The sequence below is a fragment of the Platalea leucorodia genome (genome assembly GCF_965183815.1).
Source record: "Platalea leucorodia genome assembly, chromosome: 3".
NCBI lineage: Eukaryota > Metazoa > Chordata > Aves > Pelecaniformes > Threskiornithidae > Platalea > Platalea leucorodia.
In genome coordinates this window covers 2,051,605-2,071,998 of record NC_138825.1, presented here as the reverse complement: position 1 = coordinate 2,071,998, position 20,394 = coordinate 2,051,605, and the positions used below count along the sequence as shown (strand labels likewise).

The window sequence follows — 20,394 nt, the reverse complement described above, 5'->3', positions numbered from 1 at the left end:
TTCATCTTTTCATTAAATATTAGGAAAAATGTTCTGCAGTGTTTAGTAATATGTTCTTGATGTGTAACTAGTTTAAATGTTCAGCACTCTATACGTCGGGCCTGAAATTCTTGGGGTGGGAAAAAAAAAAAGAAAGGAGCAAAAAGAAAGGGGTGAGGTCAGAAGGGTTTTGTAAAAATTGAAAGGCAAGTTCCCGTTGGGTATTCAGGCCCAATTTTCAGCTTGCCTTTTACAACCCGGCGAGCAGGGTTGGTGGTGGGCTGTCCCTCACTGCAACTGAAAGCAGACATTTCCGAGCCTAGGATTTGAGGCCTGGAGAATAATGGAGGCTTTCTTGGTTGAAAATTAATGAGTTGCCAATCATGAGCGTGCCTGTATGGCACGCTTGGGGGGAGCGCGCTAGCCAGGGCGAGCCACGCTGTTAGAGCTGCACGGAGGCCAGTAGCGCGGGGTCCGTGCGCTTGGCTTCTTCGCAAGATGTAGACCTGGCTGGCGTGTAATGGAACTGGCCTCAAATGGACACAGCAAACCTGAACCCGCCCTACGTGCATCTTGCGTGCTGGTATAGCTGTTTCGAGCGGGGTTTTAAATTCCTCTTCCCCCCTCTTTGTTTTTACATGGTGGCATCCCCTTAAGGTGGAGGAAGCTGGTTTAGTGCCTGTTTCTCCCTCCAAGGAAGTCCCTACTGCCCTGAGGTTTAATTATAATTTAACTTGTAGAGATAGAGTCTAAAAGAAAATGGAAACAGAGCAAAAAGAAAATGGAAGCGGAGCAAGAAGGTGGTTTTCTGGGGAAGCAGAAGAGTCTGGTTCCTCTCCTTTTGCAACTGCTTTTGAAGCCTGGTTTCGCATGGTTTCTGATAGCATTTATTTATAATGTGACGAAGACGCCTTGTTTCGTGTGTTCTTCCTTCGTTAGGTCAGGCTCCAGTGGCATGGAAAATGATGGCTAAAGTTCAGGGACTGATTGCACTATTCATCTTGCCCCAAAATAAATATAGAAGCAAATATTGCAACATGCAAAATGCTAAAAAATAACCTTTAAAAAATGTAATGATCAAATGTAAAACAGAGAAGAGCCAAAAGTATGGTTCATAGTTAGACTTTCCAACTAAAGCACTACTTTGTAATTAATATAATCTTAAACTTGATTTTGGTCTGCATGTTTCTTGTGCTACAGCCATAGTAGTTGAGGAACCAGCATAGTGAAAGTGGTATATCCTGTGGGATTGATTAATACCTGTGGTATTGATCATCTAGATAGGCAGGACAAAATAGGTTTACCTTGGGGATGGCATGATGCTTATTTTAGCACTTTGAAAGACAGGCCCCCATGGAGTAATCGGTACTAAAATGTCTAACATTTTTTTTTTTTTTTTAAATTATTTTGATGAATTGTTTTAATGGCTGAATAATGCTGATGATGAACACCACATCTCTACTCCCAGGCTATCCCAAGATTATTTTTTCTTTTTATTAATGTGCTGAAAAATCTATCTGAATTCTGGTTCAGATTAGTTACATGGTGGAAAAGTTTGCATAGGCTTGTGCAACCCTTGAGCTTTTTAAATTTCTATCGTGAGTAATCAGGTCTTTGGAATGGTTTCCCGAGTTCGTACTTTGTGCACACATGCACGGGTGTACAATTAAGTAGAAATGAAAGAAAAGCATTGCTTTGGCTCATTAATAGAGACAGAATTTGCATTTTTGGGGGACAATCTGGCAGCGTCGGACTTCATTTTCATTCTAGCATGTATTTTTTGAAATCTGTATCACTTTTGCTCGCTAGGGTTTGCGGGGCAGATGTGCCAAGGCCGAACTGCGTGCGATGCCGACTTGTTTTCTGACCCTTGGGATCCAGTTAGACAAGCCTGTCAGTCCCACTGGACGTGCCGCTCCTTTGTCGTGCCTGTCCGGAGGACAGGGAGAGCTCTGTTGGTTGAAGTCAGCTCCACGTGCTTGGCACCACATGCAGCCATGCAATAACCACCCAGTTCTACCAGTCTGGGATTGTTCTCTTGTTACTGGTTTGCAACAAGGCAGTCAGGGACCAAACGGGCTTCCAACACATCTGAGCAGGGTATTCCGTGGCCCAGTCTGCGACTGCTTCTGCTTAGGATGCCAACCGTGATTTTAAATGGTCATTCTGATGTAGGAAATCTTGAAAACGTCAAACCCCAGCCTGCTGACTTTCTGTCAAGTTTGTGCTTGGCAGACTTGGACCACTTGGTGGGTTGGTGGCTTCTCCTTGGGTTGGTCTGTCTCCAGCTGGGGCTGCCCCACACGGGGCTTGTCCAGGCTTTGAAAATGAAGCTGCTGCTCCGTACTCTGCGTGAAAGATCAGTGGAAACCTTGAAGATGGCTGTCGTCTGTAAACATGAAGTTTATATAGCGTAACTGGAAAATGCCTCCCTAAACAGAATTTAACAGCAGTTCGCTTCTTTGTGGTCGGGTACTGGTTTTTGCTGGTCTAGAGTTAATTTTCTTCAGAGCAGCCTGTATGGTGCTATGGTGACAGTTGTCACCGTGCTCTTCAGATGCATGTGAAAGCTGCCCATTCTCAGAGCTTCTATTACAGTTCTGTATTAGTACAACGCTGGCTGTTCTTAAATTGATCCAGAAAAGGCTCTTACTTGTGCTTCTACGCTATTTTTACTATTTATAGAGAATTTCTGCTTACCTTTCAGATTACAGAAAGGTTCTAGTGTAACGGCCGTTGTTCACACAATGTTTGTAAATCGAACGCTGTTTGCGTTTTTTTAAAACTTCCTTCTCCTTTTACACAAACAGCCTTTCTTTGGCGCTGAAACCCATTTTTTGTTTGTTTCTGAACACTGGATAGAGAGTAGTTGTCCATTGTGAAGGCGACTCTCTCTCCCGCTCGGCAGCTGCATTCCAAGGACTTAGCGCAGAGGCAGCCATTGGCGGGGGCCGGCGAGATGTCGCGCTGGCAGGCAGCGCGGCGGCAGGCGGTTGCGTCGGTACGGGACGTATAGCTGCCGACCTCCGAGCGCCCTCGCAGGAAGTGAAAGGGCTCTGGGTAGTCAGCTGTGCGGGATCTGGGTGCATGCAGGCACACTCAAGATGGATGCCAAAATGGGTTAGTCCCTTTTTCTTGGTTTTCTTTAATAGATGTGAATTCAACTCGCTTGTAGATCTTGAGGCTTTTAATTTCTCTTTCTAAATAGGGGAAAAAAAAAAAAAAGAGAGGGTTACTTGGTTCAGGTTTTTTTAAAAGAGGATTATCCGGTTGAATATATTAAGCCACTTGTTTTTGTCATCAAAAAACAATATGAATTTTTCAGTTTTAAGTTAAATGTCCGTGAAAGGAAGAAAAGACTTCCAAAAAAAAAAAAAAAGCCAAACCGGTGATAAACCTATCACGGCACTTGCTTTAAAAGCAAAATGTAATTGGATGAGTTCTGCATGTAAGGCACGGATGCTAGCAGTACTATTTTTAGACGTGCCAAGTGACAGTTCGTGCTTACCAAATGTAGGCAGCTGTTCTTGCTTTAGAATAGGCCTGGAATACTTGCATTAAATGCATGAGATTATAGTTTGTATTGTGTAAAATAAAGCTTAAAATGCTTTCCATGAGGAAAGATTCTGCTTGGCAGGGCTGTTCCTGAGGATTGGTTGGGGTTTTTGTTTTTCTGTTTGGTTTTTCTTTTAATCTGCTGTGAATATTTCGTGTGTAAGTTAAAGCCAGAAAGCTGCTTCTAGTAATGCTTTTAATATTTTTTTTTTTACTTTAGAAAGAGATGCAAATACCTGTCTCTGATCAATTGGAGAATAGAAATCAATTTCCTCATGTACTCTCTTGGACTGAAAATCACAAATCGGTTTTTCAGTGACTTACCCCACTGACTTTCCCTTTGCGGAATTTACAATGCAACCAGATCCGTCTGTCGCTAAGCTGAGGCCGATACGGTCGTTCTCCAGAGGGAGTGGAGGCAGAGTGAGGAAAAATGCTTCATGTGCAGCTTAGCTCTGGGCTGGGAGGTCCCAGCCTGGGGATTTTTTCTTATTGATTACTGAGAAGAAAAGACTTGGAGATGGGTGGCTAGAGGCCATTTGGCGTTGTGCTTTAATTCCAGCAATTTACCTTCCTTTCTTGTGCTTTGGAAACCACCCTGCAGATGAATTACCGTCTTTACATGCCTTACAACTGGGTTCAGGTATAATGCATTACTGCTTGTAGTAAGTGATTTCCTATGAAGCCGTAAGAACCCACTATCGGTGGAGAAGCTTTAAAACTGTGTTACAGAGGAGGGAGTATCTCATTTACAGAACTAATGCTGGCTGCAAACGGAGAGGAGTAGGGCTCATACTTGGTGTGCCACATGATACGGGAGCAGCACCCAAATTTGAATGTATGGATGCTCAAATTGCAGCATTTAAAAATAAATACCGTGTCAGTATTTGAAGCAAATACTCAGAAAGAAATTATTTTTTTCAGAGATTTCTTGCATGATTTAGGAGCACAAAATCCACCCAACTTTTTTTGGCAAGACTGGTTTTGAAAATCTCACCCAGGTGTTACGGATACTTGCAGCTCAATTTAGGTTTACAGTTTACAGAGATTTTTAGGTCAAGCTCACAATTTCATTCGTAAGCTCCATTCACGTGCTAAACTTGCTAACGTAAGGTGTACAGAGACACTAATAGACACTTTTGTGATTAGAAGCAAAGCCAAAGAAGCCAAGGAAAATGTTAAATTTAGGGATTATAGCCCATACAAAAGGAATTCTGTGATGACTTGATTTTGTTTGTTTGATTGATTTTTACAAATATTAAAGAAAAGCTGTCTTGCTTAGAGCTTCGCTTGTTTGACAGGGAAAACAGAAGTGCAGCTTTGTAACATGAAGAGACCCGGTGCAATGACAGGTCAAGAGGGTGGATGGATAGGCTGGGCTGCAATTTGCCGAGGACTTGAGATGGGTGCTGTTGTGAGAGCAGGGGTGTCACCTCCTTCGGTTGGCTGCTCTATCTCTCACCCCATATGTTTGTGGAGTCACATGGCGAACCACATCCAGAATCTGATCTGGCTGGCTGCTTAGTTTTTATTTTATTTCTTTGGTGCAGTAGTTGTCAGCGGCATACGGAAACCCAGGCTGGCCCTGCGTGTGGCCATGCAGAGGAAAGGAGTGGGATGGAGCGGTGGTGGAGGGGTGAGGCTGTTTATTTCCACAGCAGTTTTGGTTTGTGACAAATTTAAGGTGTTCATGCAACTGTAACCTGATTTTGTCTGTAGAGCTTCAGGAAATTGCTGAAACGTGAATTAAATGTTTGAATAACATATTTTGCATTATGAAAACGGCAGCTTTAAGGTTCTGACCGGGGTTCTCATCCTTCCAGCGCCTGCCGCTCAGTACGGTTTCCCTACGGAAATAATTAGGAAAGGACTTCAGCTTCTGAAACACTGTGAAATTGCCCCGTAGCCCCAGTGGCATTTTCATGTTGTACTTACAAAGGGATTTCGCGGACTTTGCCCTACAGAGGCTACTAAGTATTTAATGTTGGTGCATGGCCACATTGTTGTCCTGTAAGAGATAATAGTCAAAATTAATTTTTTTCATTTTCTTTTACAGTCATTCAGAGTAAGAACCTGTTTTGAATTGTGATATGCTATTTTACAGTTAATTTTGGTGATGTTTAGGACTGCTAAGTTTGTGTTGTAATCATTTTTCTAGAATTTGAGTTCTGCGTCTAAAAATTCTTAACATTATTGGTATTAACAAGCAGTTTTGATGCAGAAGAGGAATTTGTTCTTGTGAAAATCTAATCCGCTGTGGAAGTAAAATCATCAAGAATGAGTTTTATTGTGTATCTCACCATGAAGTATAAAACTGGACTAGATGCCCCTGCCCAGCTCTGTGCCCAGCCATGGAGAATGACGTTTGCAGATTTCATGAGTTCAGCAAGCTGATGAACGGGATGCAGCTGCACCTCAAAACAAACAAATCTGCAATGGATGTACTAAGCCGTTACCTATGAGTTGTGCAAGGGTGTAGTTTACTCTGAACAGTGATGCTAAAAATGGCATAATACCGTGTTCTCTCATGAGGGTCAGATAAGGAAAAAATAAACGTGGTTTACAAATGATGTGTTTTGCATTGTAGCACAGCAGATTTAGCCTGGATTGAAATTTCAGTGAGATTATTCCCTCTTGATGGCTCAGCCTGTCACCCATAATCAACATTATAAACTCCCATGGGCATGTCTTCAGTCAAAACGAAACAAAATGAAGTGTTAATGAGTCTTGAGCAGTGCCTTTGCAAGGCACTACCCGACTTGCAAAGGTATAATGGTTTTAGAGAGCTGGTGGTGTCTTGTCATTTGTCCTAACGGGGAATCAGAATCAATCTCTTCAGTGAGTGACCTCCACAAAATCCACAAAAATGAAATGAAACGAAGCACACACGGCTGTGGGTCTGGTGCAGAATACAGCATAGTAGTTGAAGAGATTAATTCTGACATTGCTTAAGGGTAGAATTGTTCTTAAATTTTAGCAATTACATTTGAGGTAATCCTAATAACAATAATCCCAATAATCTGAAGTCCAATGCAAAATCAGCGGTAAAATAACCTATTTCCAGTTGTAATTTCAGCTCTGGTTTGACAGTGAGATCGCGAGTTTCATTCTTGATGATTCTCAGCAGTCAAATGAAAAACGTTTTACTGTTTTCATATGGATGCAAAAGGTATCGTGTTCTAATTTCTCACCTTTTTTAAATTTTAGTTGTTGACCTCCTTTACTGGCGAGACATTAAGAAGACAGGAGTGGTGTTTGGTGCCAGCTTGTTCCTGCTGCTTTCATTAACAGTGTTCAGCATTGTGAGCGTGACGGCTTACATTGCCTTGGCCCTGCTTTCTGTGACGATCAGCTTTAGGATATACAAGGGAGTTATCCAGGCAATCCAAAAGTCTGATGAAGGCCACCCGTTTAGGTGAGATTTTTCTTTTCATTACGAAAAAGTGTGGTGTTTTGGGGAGCAGCAGTATTGGTGCTCTTAGAAGCAGTAGATGACATATGCCATAATATGTTGCATAATAATGTAAATAGTCTCTGTACTGAAAAATCTGCTACCCAGCCTATGACTACTCTTCTTTTGGTTTTCCTCAGTAGGCGTACGCAGCGGTAAAGAAAACGAATTGAGCACTTGGTACAGGGGATTTCCCTGGGAATGCCAGAGTATCTTACGTTACATTAAAAAAAAATCTATATACTTCAATCTAATGGAGTAATATGTGCATTTTAGAACGGTATAGTCTTCAGAATGTGAACCAGTGGCAGATGATGTGCAAAACTTAAAGAATACCCAGGAGATGCAGCACTTTCAATGCAATATATTCAGAAAAAAATCAGAATAAATGTAGCGGGGGATGTTTTTATCTTTTCGGAACTTTTTTAAAGAATGCTCTTAAAATTTATGTTTTAGTATGTAGCAGCATAGCTGTGTTCTCCACACGCAAGGCTGCCTTGTCATCAGCAGAATCCAGGTTCATTGCAGCCTGCCCAGATCAGAAATCCAGAAACTTGGACTCTGCATTCTAAGGCTTGAGGACCTGAATCATAGGATTAATTTAGGTCCTCAAAGAGGACATCCGAGCTCTTTGCTTTAAGTGATGAGCTAAGTCCTCGGGGCATACCGTGTGTGCACTTCCCTGCAGTGTGGGAATATGGTATCCGTGGTATTCCTCCTTTCCTGTGTCGAGTACAGCGGTGCCCGTTATCACAGAGCTGCCTCTTCAGAGAAATAAAAACTTATTAATGTGTCAGAGTACCTACTAAGAGTGCATGTTTCCTGTGGCCATACCAGCCCCTTCCCACACTGCCCAGACTTGCTTCTCTCCTTTGTCAATCAATGAAGTGGGTCAATCTCAATTTCCCTTACACCTTTCAGAAACTCCTGCTTGCCCCCCTGTTCACAGCGCTCTGACTAATTTTGCGGTGTTTCAATTAGTCTCGTTCTCTTCCTCTCATCTTCAGTACGGCAAAGTAACATGTTTTCTTGGGTTTACCTCCATTCCTCCCTGACTATGTGCAGTGGCTCATTTACCCAGTGGAAGCCGATCTGTGCCTAAACCAGCTGTGGGACAAAACTGGGGAAAAAAAAAAGGAGTATTTGCTTTCAAGCTTAGATGTGATATAAAAAAAATACATCTGAACAATTGGCAACAACATTCAGTAGAGCAGTATGAAATATATATCTTCTGTAAACGTAGTTTTTTCTTTGAGTTTGTTTTTTTAAACCATCGAGGCCTTGTATGGCCATCCTTACTCCCCCTCATTAGGGTGCATAATTCCCGGTTGAAATCCTGTTTGCTAAGCTGCCCAGTTGTGCTCTTCAGTATCCAAACAGCATTTCCAAGTTTGCCAGTTAAGTTCGTTCTTAGCAAGAACAAGCAAAACTTGTTCTACCTGTGTTCTCTCTGCAGTTTATTTCTAAAAATACTGATACTCATAAGAAGCTTCCAGACATTCTTGTCCCACAGACCTGGTTGCTTACTTTTTATCTGTATAGCTTCAACTACAAGAAGTGTATTTTTACTGGAATTGAGTTGGACAGTGAAGAGCACGTCCATGGGATCAATTTAGGTTTTGATTCAGGTACTGAATATCCAGCTGATGAGCTGAGAAGGGTGTGCAGATTCCAGCCAAGTGTGGATAGCAGAGTGTAGCCTTGAAATGGCCACCCTTTGTAGTTACCATTTAAAGTATTTTAATTTGTTTTGGACTTGCCACAAGGCCATGTTTAGCTTTGCCTTAAATGACATATGTAGGAGCCTCAGCTGTGCGTTTTTTGTTTTTAAAAAAAATGAAAAAAAACCACCCCAAAGCAGAACCCCCCCTAAACAAAAGTTTAACAACTGTAGTAACTGTAAAATGAGTGCCCTTTTACAGATGTGCTGCATTGCTCCTCCCTCCAACAAGCAAATCAGATAAATAAATTACTCTTTATTTAAAGAGTCTAAATTGCCGTAGCCACTGCAATTGCAGATAAAAGTCACAGTGTAGTGGAAAGAGCACTTAACCAGACGGGAGCTTCTGTCTTTCTGTTAAAAGAACTGCTCTCGCTCTCAGAAACTTTTTTAGCAAATGATGAAAAACTCGCTCATTTTACCATGCCTTAGTGTGTTTGTTACAGCTTAATGGTGATTTCGGAAGTGCCTTCCAGCAGTATGAATGCATATGTTGCTTTTGTAGGATTTTTTTCTCTTTGAGAAATGTAGGAATCTCGTAGGATATTAGGCCGCCTAATGCAATAGCAAAACCAGAGAATGGCACCCCCCTGCACCCCCCAGCCTGTCTGTCTCTCATTTTTTTAAATACACGTTGGCCTTTTTGGTGTACTAGATCACGGCACGTGCCGAGGAGCAGGAAAGGACTTCATAGGCGACGCAGCATGTGTGTCGGTGGTGCTGGGCGCTGCTTTGGCCACTCGCTAGCCTCATCTGCTCACACACATTTGCCGGCCAGCGCACCCTTTTTGCCTAGTCCGGGTAGGACTCTGTGTGTGACTTAGTAAATGCGCTAGCACAGCATAGCAGTAAGAAAGAAACATTTTTTTCTTTTCTTCTAAGAGGTTGTGGGGTTTTTTTAAGGTTCGCTTTCACCTTCTAAGAATAACTTAGGTTAGTTCTGTTCTGTCCTTTTAGCGTTCCTCATACGGTGAGGTTTTTCTCTTTATAACATAAAAAGAATGCATGTTGATATTGTGTATGTAACATATAACGTGTTGATACTGTTTGGCAGCGCTCTTGCAGCCAAGTGTCATAAGCTCCTCTCTCTTGCAGGGCTTACTTGGAGTCTGATGTCGCTGTGTCTGAAGAGCTCATTCAGAAATACAGTAATGTTGTGCTTGGGCACGTTAACGGCACAGTCAAAGAGCTGAGACGCCTCTTCCTAGTCGATGACTTAGTTGATTCTCTGAAGGTAAGTTTACTTCAGCTGTAGATAGATCTGTAAACAGATTCCTAGCTTAGCAAAGCCCACTGATCCTTATAAACGTGAATGAACGATGGCATCTTTGGCTCCGTGTAAGTAAATACCGAGTTTTAGTGTGCTTGTTGGAAGTACTAAGCCTTTTTGTTTTTCAAGAAGTATAGCTTTCTGGTAGCCCCACTGAGTTGAACATAAAGTGCTTCGTGCAGTAATGGAGTGGATAACTTTATCGGTACTTTATTTTGACAGTATAATAAAGATGAGTGGAAAACTGAAATAAGCTCTGGCTGCATGCAGTTCACAGCTGTTATACCTCCTCGCTGGTGCTTAACAGCAGAAATCTTTTAAGAAAACAAGACATTGGGCATTCAGAATTTGTCGCTAACATGTACCTCTCCCTCTTGAAAAATCTATGTTTCGGGCTAGACTGGCACGGTCTGGTTTGGTTTTGTTTTTCTGTTTGTTTCTGTACTGAGACCAGCAAGCCATTGGTGTGCAGTCCCTTGCCGTAAACAGCAGGAGTTCTGGTGTCCCCTTTTTTGCTGGAGGAGTGGGGCCTGAGGGGTGCCCTTACTTTGCTGGGAAGGTGGGAAGGTGGACGCCCGTTTCAGTCCCTGGATTTGGGTGTGAATAGCTGCTGCTTTTAGTGATGCAAATTACTGAAATGGGTTTTGCAAGTTCCTCTACCTCAAGCGTGCAGTAGCGCCTAACAGGTATCTTGAATATACCCAAGTAGTATTGAATGGGATCTATTGCAGGTGGCAGAGCAAAACTGACAGTGAAGAATAATAATTAAAAAAAAAAAAGAGAATTGGCTGAAAACCTCCTTTAGTTTTGTTCTGTGAGAATTATATTCTCTTCTTTCAAGCTAATCGCCTTTCTTCATTTTTCAAACAATTGTTTCCTTTACTGAGTACAATGTGTTGTCCATTTCTTTTTCAGTTTGCTTAATCTTCTTGAAATAAAGTTGCATTTATCCTCCAGTAAATCCCTTACTTAGTGCTCTGTAAAGTCCTTTGAGTTGTTGTGGGGTTGGGGGAAGGGGTTTCTAGTGAAACTTGGAGAAAAATGGGAAGGCTCTAAAAGTCTTTGTTATATTTGTGGAAGAGGAATCGGAGGCAGATCTCAGGACCTTACCCAGCGTTTCTAGATCCAGTTTCTCATTATGCTCCAACTTAAACACAGAGTTTGAGCCAGAAAAGTTGCACCTGATGCCGTGGAAGTCTCCTGCAATAAGAGTCCTTTCCCTCTGGAGAAAGGGAAGATAATAAGGCTGCTGGGCTGTTACCTGGCGTCTGCTGCTCATGATCAAGACTCATTTTCTCAGAAGGGAAAGAGGAGAAGGGATATTAGCTCAGGGTTTTGCGTAATCATCTTCCTGCTCCTAGAGGGCTGTGCAGTAAAAGTATTTTTATGAGGTGACTGTGCATTCTTATTTTCTGATTATTTTTCTGGACATGATCGATACTGTTGCAATCATTTTATGGCAAAATGGCTTAAATACGGCCATTATTGTCTGTGCCTCGCCAGTGTTGCCACACAGGGATTGCATTTTGATGGCTAAATCCTCTCACCACTGCCCTTCGCTCTGGTCTGTAAGCAGCTCTGTCTCGCCTTCGTGCTTAGGTGACCAAGTACTTAGGATTCATCTCTGCAGCATCTCAATGCCAGAGCCTTGACCAAAAGAATTATTGCTACATGGCTAGAATTGCATTTTGAGAACTTAAACTTGGTGTGCAAGGGAGGAAGGGAACATATTCTTTGTTTATTGTGGTTTTTAAGGGCATTGAGTTTCAGTGTTCGAAGAAAAGTTATTTTGCTTAAGATGTGTTTGGATCTGATTAAACAACATCACAGAAAAACTTGCAGTCACAAGGTCACTTGTATTTCTTCAATAATTAAGCCCTTTGTGGTATGTTCCTTCATCTGAGTTATAAGAATTTCCACACCATTTGTTTAGAGATCCCAATCCCTTGCAGTAAAGGAAAAGGAAGCAGTGAAGAGCCAGCTGCTATTTCAGTTCACACCGTTTTAAAAATTAGGCCTTTCAGAGGAATTACGTTAGAAGTAGAATTAATTCCAGCCCGAATGTCTTCAAGGCACTCTAATCACTTTTAAAATACTATGGTAGCATAGGAAAGACATGTTTATTCAGCTGCACTAATTCCTTTCCCCTCTCTTCTTCTGACATTTAAAACGTTTTATGTAGGTTAATTAGCCTAATTTATGGTAGTTGGGAGCAACCCTTATATGAAACCAGTGAATGTCAGGACAGTTCACAAGCACAAGTTACTGATTTTGAAGAGTCTGTGCTTGAGGAGAACATTCCCATGCTGGGGGTTTATGTAATATGATGGCCCTGGTTTAAAAAAAATAAAAATATCTTGGCTCGTGTAGTTTAAACATCTTCAGTATAGGAAAGAGCATGTTTGTGTATAATTAAAGTCACAGAGCTTTAATGTAGAAAATGTCTGCAGGTCAGTTTATTGTATGTAATAGTTCTGGCTGTAAAATCTGTCTTGTTAAGATTTTCTTCTATTTTATTAAGCAATGCTTCAGTCATGGAAGTCTTAAAATGGACTCTAAATATTTACGCAGCAGCAGGAGAAGTTCCTGACAGCTCTTGAGGAGCAATTCCAGAGGAGCCCTTGCCAGAGTCCCAGGAGAAACTGCACTTTGTCCTGATAAGCAGCGATCTAGGGCTTCACCCCCGGCTGCGCCGCGGGAGCCGTGCTGACACCAGGGCACAGTTGCTTTCGATTTGTCATTGCTCAACCGGTGTTTTGAGAAACACAGCTCTTTGCTGTATTTAAACTATTTTATAGTAAAGAAACTGATATATGGATGCTTCTGGATTTGCCATTAAATTGCAGTATGCTTTGGGTACTGGGGAGTCATTAATCATTGCAGTGAGGTAGGCAAAAACTCAATGCAGTCCATCAGTTAGACTGGGTTTTGTGCTGGGTTATATATCATTGGTACTTTCAGGCTGAGCTTGGGCCCTGTGCCTTCCTTCTGTCCTGTCCTGAGTGCGCAGGAAGAGCAATATTATCTTTTTAGGTCAATCCTGGGTTGCCTTCTGCTTTTTTTTTTTTGTCTTAGAGCTTTAGGTGTTTAGACATGTTTCAGGTAAGCCTTTTTGCGTTTGTAAGGTTCTCCCAGTTCGTCTCATTTCTAAGGAAAAAAAAAAATAGAGACCAATACGTAAATTTGGGATCGAGATCAACTCCGCTTGATCCCAGGAGCGTTGTTTGAACAGTCAGAGGCGTGTGAAGAGAGAAGGTGTTGTGGGAGGGGGGTTCTGAGGTTTTTGCTGACCTCCGGTTGCTGTGGTAGCCCCAGCTTTCGCAGTAGCTGTCCCTTGCCGACGCGGCAGAGCGAGCGCGGCGGTCTCGCTGGGCTCGGTGGTTCCCTCTCCCCCCCGGTGTGAGTAAGCGTAGCGGGTTAAAAACGGCACGCACGACACGGTTCGTTGGTAGACCCCGACGCTGCTCTGGACAGACCTTAGGAGAGGCAAAGCCTGTGTCAGTCAAATGTTAACTCCTGGATTTTGATCTTCCTTGGGCCGTGTATTCAATGCTCGCTAAATAGGATTGCCCGGTTCTGATAATGGTTGGACTTTGGGATCGGTTCATATCTGTTACACCTCTGCTTGACAATAGCTCACATTTTCTGACTTGGTCATAGTCTTCAGCAATATCACCGAATGTTCCCCTGACCAGGGTGGTGCTTGGCTTCGCTAGCTGTGTTCATGCAGAGGAGGCGTTGGATAGCTCTCAAGCAGCTCTGCTGGGCGTGCTCGAAGCCGGCGTATTTGGTTTACTGAACGCGCAGCCTGCAAGAGAATAGTTCTGACTGATCGCAGGCTTGGGGGCTTTTTGCAGTAGGAAAAGTTGTCGACTTTTCCCCCTTCGCTGGGGAGGGGGACGTGCTGCCTGTGCAGACTTGCTCTGAAAGGAAAGTATTTGCTCCGTTAAAACATCTTGTGCAAAGAGGCAGGCAGCCAGCTCTTACCCTGGCATTGCGGAGAGCAGAACTAGGCCAAGGTTTGAATGAATCATGAGGGAGTTTAGAGAAATCTGCTTTATTTTTCTTGATAAACCTGCCAAAATCCTTTAGTGGGAATGCAGTCGATGGTAACGCTGCAGCCTTGTCTGAGGGTTAACTTCGTGCCTCTGGCGCTGCTTGCATGACACCTGGAAAGGACAGGCAGATAAAGAAGTGCATCGTTTGCAGTCGGTCCTGCTGAATTTTGAATGGGATCAGCTTTGAATGAAGCTCTTGAAGTAAACTGCATTTCAGTACAGAGGTCATGTCATTAAACCTGTATTGATTGTCATGCCCTTATCTTATTGTTGGCTGTTAATTTTGTTTGGTTTGGATATTACGCATCTTAGAACAAGCTAAAAATGGCTGTTTGGATACATAGCTTCAGAGTAACTCAGCTGCAGGCTAGATCCTTGCCCACACCCACAGTCCTTCCACATCCATTTTTTTCTTCCCGGTGCTTTGTACCCATCTTTCCCTCGCGTGCATCTCCCGCTTATCGGAGTGCTTCACCTTCGGTTGTTAACTGTGCCCAGAGCTTCTCTCCCTGATGCCAGCAGCGGCCTCCACAGCGTCTCTGTCCGGCTCTTCGGTGTTTTGCAGGGTCTTGCACAGAAAATAACCAGACATGCTTAGTTGATTAACGGGCTGTGGGTCTCGCCTGTGTGCTCTGCGCAGTGCAAAGCGTAGTTCAGTGCTTAGCAAGAAAAAAGCCCTGGTAAATTCACCGTGTCTGACATCCAGATCCTGGCTTCTGCTCAGTTCCTTATGGGCTGTGCAACACTAGAAGAAACGGCTGGTTTTCCCTGGGGAGGAGTCCTACACAGAAATAGAGCTGGCAGCCTCCGGCCCCCTCCCGCCCGGCATAGGTCAGAGGTGTGCTTGGGACACTCTCCACCTGGCAGAACGCTGAGGGGCTTGGACTTCTGCAGGTCTTCGTGCAAAGGCAGTGAAGCGGAGCCTGTACGCGACAGGGAGCCGCACGAGTGCAGTCGGCAGGGTGGCGGGGGACGACGGTGTCTGAGCGCCTGGGATACAAAGCCAGAAATTATGGGGGGGGGGGCAGAAAAAGTCAATTAAGCCACCCTTACCATGTTACCTTCCAGACAGGTTTTTCCCCGATGTGGCAGAAACCTCTGCCTGGTCTGCTCAGCGGTTCACCGAGGCCTTTGCTGAGCCGACGCGCGATTGCGATGGTTTGGTGCCGCCGCTTGCGCTGCGGCCCCGGCGTGGATGCGCTCGTGTGTTGGCCGTTGGGCTACCACGCCAACAAGGGACCTGCTTGCTTTCTGGCTCTGTCACCGAGCGCTGTGTCCTGCGCCGGGCCTTTAACCTCCCCCTGGCCTGAACTGTTCCATCTCTTGAAGGGCGGGAGGCAGGAACCGTGTTTGCCCATCGTTAGCAAACCCGGGCTTGGAAGTGCTGCATAAACACAGAGGGCCTTGAGCGGCCACCGAGTCCTGACAGCTTTTGGTCCCTGCTGGCTTGGGCTGAATTCAGCCCGATGACCTAGACGCAAGAGGCCGCATATCCTATTACCGAACCCTTCAGCCATCTTGTCACTCATCTATAATTACATGAGCCGTGCAAGGGTGAAGTGGAGTTTGGGGCGTTTTAGTTTCATACATGTGTTTAGCTCTAAAGTTCTCTAACAACGGGTATGTTCTGGTAAGACAGACTGGGCTGACGTTTTTTTTTTTTTTTCCTTTTTAGTTTGCAGTGTTGATGTGGGTATTCACTTATGTTGGTGCCTTGTTTAATGGTCTGACATTACTGATTCTGGGTAAGTGTTTCAAATTGTGTTAAATACCTGGCATACAAAATAACCCTGGAAAAGCACTGAAGCCTGCTCGGTCCTGTGAGGCTAGTGCTGCGTTCTTGAGAGCGTAGCAGTACGTTACAGCTGCGCGTCCTTTTCTAGGACGTTGATAACGCTGCAGAATGGATCATTTTGAATTGCAGCGTTGAATTCCTTGAGATGATTGCTGATTTTCCAGACATTGTATCATTTAAAAGCATGTTCCGTTGTGTTCGTCCCCGTCAGGGTTAGCCTCACTTGAATATCGTCGCTGTATTGTGACTTTGGAGGAGGTACGCAGTCGGCTCCGGCCGTGTTTTGTTTCTTGTGCCCCAGAGCAGGCTGCCTTCAGGTGTCGGAAACCTAAGCATCCTTTTTGAAGAATTTGCATAACCCACAGTGAAAAAAATGAACTGTGACCAAACTTGCTGTGCTGTTAATGAGATCTGGAGAACAGCCCAGCTTCTCCTTAATAGGGATTATTTAAATCACCGGCCAACAATTTTTGTGTGTGGCTTAGTTACTTCTTTTTCTTGTACCTTTTTGAAAGAAAGGCCAAGGTGTGAAAACCAGTCATTGCTTTACCTGAACACCACCCCTTTTGTCCCTATTTAATACCTTTGATGTGCTCTTTTCCAGCTTTGATTTCGCTCTTCAGTGTTCCTGTTATTTATGAGAGACATCAGGTGAGTGTTTAATACCGTTCACTAAATGCTTCATAAAATGAGCTCTATTGAAGCAAAACCAAAATTCATTTCAATCTCCTAAAATCTTGAAAGCCTTTAAAACACAGGGCTTTAGCTAGGAGTCAGAGAAGCAAGCCCACACTGAAGTCCAGACTGTGCGCGCTTCCCCCTCCTCCTTTTTGGTGGAAGTGTAAGGCGGCTTCCCCAGCACAGCGCCGCGAAAGAGGCCCGATTAACCTGGAGGCCGCCTCTCCTCTGAACCAGATCTGGTCAGGACCAAAGCAGCAGTAGGCAGGGTGCGTTAATCCTGATGTAAGTACTTCTAAAACAAGTTCTGAAGAAGCCTCTTTGGAGCTGATATTCAGGGTTTGTCCCCTGAAGCCCTGTGGAATTTGTATCCCTGGCAAAAAAACAGGAGGTGGGAGATGCTCGGCACAGTCCGGTGCTTCTCCTGTGGAGAGACTAATGTAAAAGGAAGAGGTAAGGAGCTGAAACAAACAGCGTGTGATTAAATTATAGCCGCGTTTGAGCAGGGACTGTCTTCAGCAGGTCACGGCACAGGAGGGGGGAGCCAGCTCTGGCTTAGCAGTTCCTTCTCCTCTTTCAAAAACAACGCAGCCTGGGACTTAGGAAGGGAGGAGGAAAGGCGCTGAGCAGATGGCGGAGCCTCTTGGGCTCCTCTCCGCGCCCCCGGGAAGAACAAAGTACGCTGCAGTGAAAGGAAATCCTGTAGCCCCGAGGACAATTTGTGTGGCTTAACCCGGGCTCCTCAAGCCTCTTGGCGAGCTGCAGGCCGCTCTCCGAAGGCGTAAGCCGTTCAGCCGGCCCAGCCCACCTAAGCCGCTTTCCTCGGCCGCGCTGCCCAGCGGAGCCGCCGGCCCCTCGGTTGCGCGCCCTCGCGTTGGGGCGGCCGGGGGAGCGCTGGTGGCCCGTTTGGCGGGCAGCAAAGTAACTGTGTGGGAGCCGGTCTGTAACGTCTGCTGTCTTCAATTTCAGGCCCAAATCGACCATTATTTGGGACTCGTGAACAAGAATGTCAAAGATGCGATGGCTAAGTGAGTCGTGTTTTTTTTTTTTTTTATTTCATTTCACTTTATAAACAATGTTTACAGGTCTTGGTATGTGTGATACTCCTGTATCTAACAAATGCATTACATGCACTAGTCCTGGGAGGAAGAAGTAAGTAAAAAAAAGTCCTTTGTTTAAATTTGGAATGGTTATGAAATCAGCTCCTTTCTTGCTGATGCTGTTGTTTGTTAAGTAAGTTAATCCTATATTATTTCTAATAGAAAGCTGTGTATGTGAAGCCGTTAGTGAAACCCGAGGCCCTCAGCTGTTGCAATTGAGGGGTGGCTGAAGAAGAATTTAGCCGTTTTATTGGTTTCTGTGCAATAGTTTTGTGTTGCTGTGATAATTATGATGTTGCTGGTTTTAAGACTATATGTTTATACCTGCTTTTTTTTGTTTGTTTGTTACTCAAACGCTGTTCTTTTTTTCCCTCTCCTGTTCCTCTTGTAGGATCCAAGCGAAGATCCCTGGGTTGAAGCGCAAAACTGAGTAAAACGCCTGAATCAACTTATCGATAGGACGTTCATCTTTTAAGGGGGAAAAAATACTCATTTGGATTTACATGGGGAGGGTCAGGGAATAGCAAAACCCTTGACATTGCAGTGCAATTTCACAGATTATTTTTTAGCAACGCAGTGTTTGAGGAAAAATAACTGTTTTGACTGCCATGTGTTTCATCATCTTAAGTATTGTAAGCTGCTATGTATGGATCTAAAACTAATCATCTTTCTTTATCCTGTGTGCAGCACTGGCTAATACAAAAGATTTGAGAAAGCTGTACATTTTGCTTCGTCAGAGGTAGTCCCTGCTGCGTTCGGAAGAGGTAGTGCAGGTGGAGCGGAGGATAACACTTCCCAGTTTGTGCACTGTGTATGGTCTGTGTAGATTGATGCAGATTTTCTAAAATGAGATGTTTTAGAAGAATATACCATTTTAGCAAGTTTTGAAAAATCTTGCCTTTTTGGTATGAGTATAGCTGTATTGTGATTTTATTGTTTTATCAATTGCCAATATATATATATATATGTGTTTCACAAAGCTTAGATCTTTCAGCTGCTCCACAGTGCTTCATACTTCAGAGAGTTGACTGATTTCTGGACTAGCTCCATAGCACACAAGCTTGAAAAACTAAAATGTCTCTGTAAACACTAGCATCTGTTTAAAAAACAACAAAAGAGAAATGAGCGAAGGAACCTCCACATATATTAAAAGAAAATTACCGCGTACACTTTGTTGCACAAACGTACAGTAGTTGATTTTGAGCAAATAATTCTACAGTCTCTCAAACTCTGATAATCTGTGGACCGAATATCTAATGCTGCAACTGTTGTTTGGAAACTGAAAACCTTGTTATGCGAGAAATGATAAATGAAAATTTATACACTTGCAGTTTGAGCTGTATTGAACTAAGTCTGTGGAATGCATTGTGAAATGTAAAAAAAAAAAAAAAAAAAAAAAAGGCAAAAAAACAAAAACCCCAAGTATCAATAAAGCTTATAGACATAAAATAATATCGGTATTTTGCTTTCTTGAGGCAAGTTTAATATATTTGTGTTTATTTTGTTCAAGTTCATCGTGATTAAATAGCCATTGTACATGGTGGTGGAAATAGTTTGTCAGACGTATAGCAATGTGCGTAGATGGATTTTTCACGATACCTTTTCTTTTCGTCTGTGCAGTGTGAAGCAGTTTGTTCAGTTCCAGTTACAGAGTTGATGTCCCGAGTAGCTGCGTCGGCCGGTGATGCTCAGTCTGGCGCGTAGCTCTGGTAGCGCAGATTCCTGCCGGCAGCCGGGAGGCCTCGATGCCGAGGGCCCCCGTCGTTGCTGCTGCCAGCGGCGCCCACAGCGCAGCGACGCGGGGGCGACGGCGTCTGACGCCGCTTAAGTGTTGTGAGTTGGTTATTGAAAATTGTGACAGACAAACTTTTAGATTCTGCTAAACAAAGTGAAGATCCTCGGTTTCTTTTATTTTTGAGACAATAGCGTACGATGCCATATTCTAGTTTGAAGGGAATTGTAAAGCAAGGCCTAATTATCTTGTCAGATCAACTTGTTGAGTCTGATTTAAGAGCTGGACATTGAAAACTTGTATCCAAATTTATTTGAGAGACAGATTTTAAATTAATGGCATCTTGACCATTGAAAAATAAAGTCATGCACTAATGTTTTAGTTTACAGTATAATACATCATTACTTCTGAATATTTTATACATAAAGCCAAACCATATAAACATAGAAATTGTGTTTTCCTGACAGACACTATTGCTTTAAGATCTTTTTCACATCACCACTTGTTAATTCATTCTGCCACGCAACTGGTTTTATTTGGGATACAATCAATGTGAAAGGAAGGCAAACATTATTACAACATAGGCAAAGAAGGTGCTTACTGGCATCGCCACCTAACGATTACGTTATTTGATCAAGAAGGTTTCTTTAAAAAATAAGACTGCATAGGGACTCTTATTGTGTATCTGACAAACTGATCTTCTGTATAGTAATATAAGGCATTAATAAATTCAATTTTAAAAAAAGGTGATTCTTTGAGGTTGCTGAAGCACTTTTGTGTGTTAAATGTACATTGATCCACTCCTTTAACTGGATATTCCTTGCATCCAACAGCTACCTTTTTATGCAGCGGGCCTCAGAAGTGGATTGGCAGGAAGTTTCCACAGTTCAAAATTATATTTTCCTGAACTGGGACTAAAGCACTATTTAACATTTCTTTTCAAAGACTACATGTAAGTCTAAATGTTTTATTTTGGCCTTGATTTCTTTTGAGTAACAAACAGTCTTTTTAAAAGAAAGGTAATTTCAAAATATGGATGTTGTTCCATGCCAGAAA

General features: G+C 43.3%; 1 protein-coding gene across 5 annotated transcripts in view; it reads left to right on the top strand.

Moving 5' to 3' along the window:
• The window catches only part of RTN4 (reticulon 4), a 47,171-nt gene extending 28,147 nt beyond the window's left edge, over positions 1-19,024 (top strand). For 3 of the 5 annotated variants that reach the window (XM_082306833.1, XM_082306832.1, XM_082306834.1), the window contains 6 exons: positions 6,742-6,949; positions 9,801-9,939; positions 15,709-15,778; positions 16,433-16,479; positions 17,476-17,534; positions 17,998-19,024. In XM_082306833.1, coding sequence (XP_082162959.1) covers positions 6,742-6,949; positions 9,801-9,939; positions 15,709-15,778; positions 16,433-16,479; positions 17,476-17,534; positions 17,998-18,040 — 566 coding nt within the window. In that variant the 3' untranslated portion in view covers positions 18,041-19,024. Of the gene's footprint in view, positions 1-3,013; positions 3,100-5,071; positions 5,171-6,741; positions 6,950-9,800; positions 9,940-15,708; positions 15,779-16,432; positions 16,480-17,475; positions 17,535-17,997 lie in introns of those variants that run through there. The other 2 variants (XM_082306836.1, XM_082306835.1) reach the window with 2 other exon arrangements.
• The last annotated feature ends 1,370 nt before the right edge of the window (positions 19,025-20,394 follow it).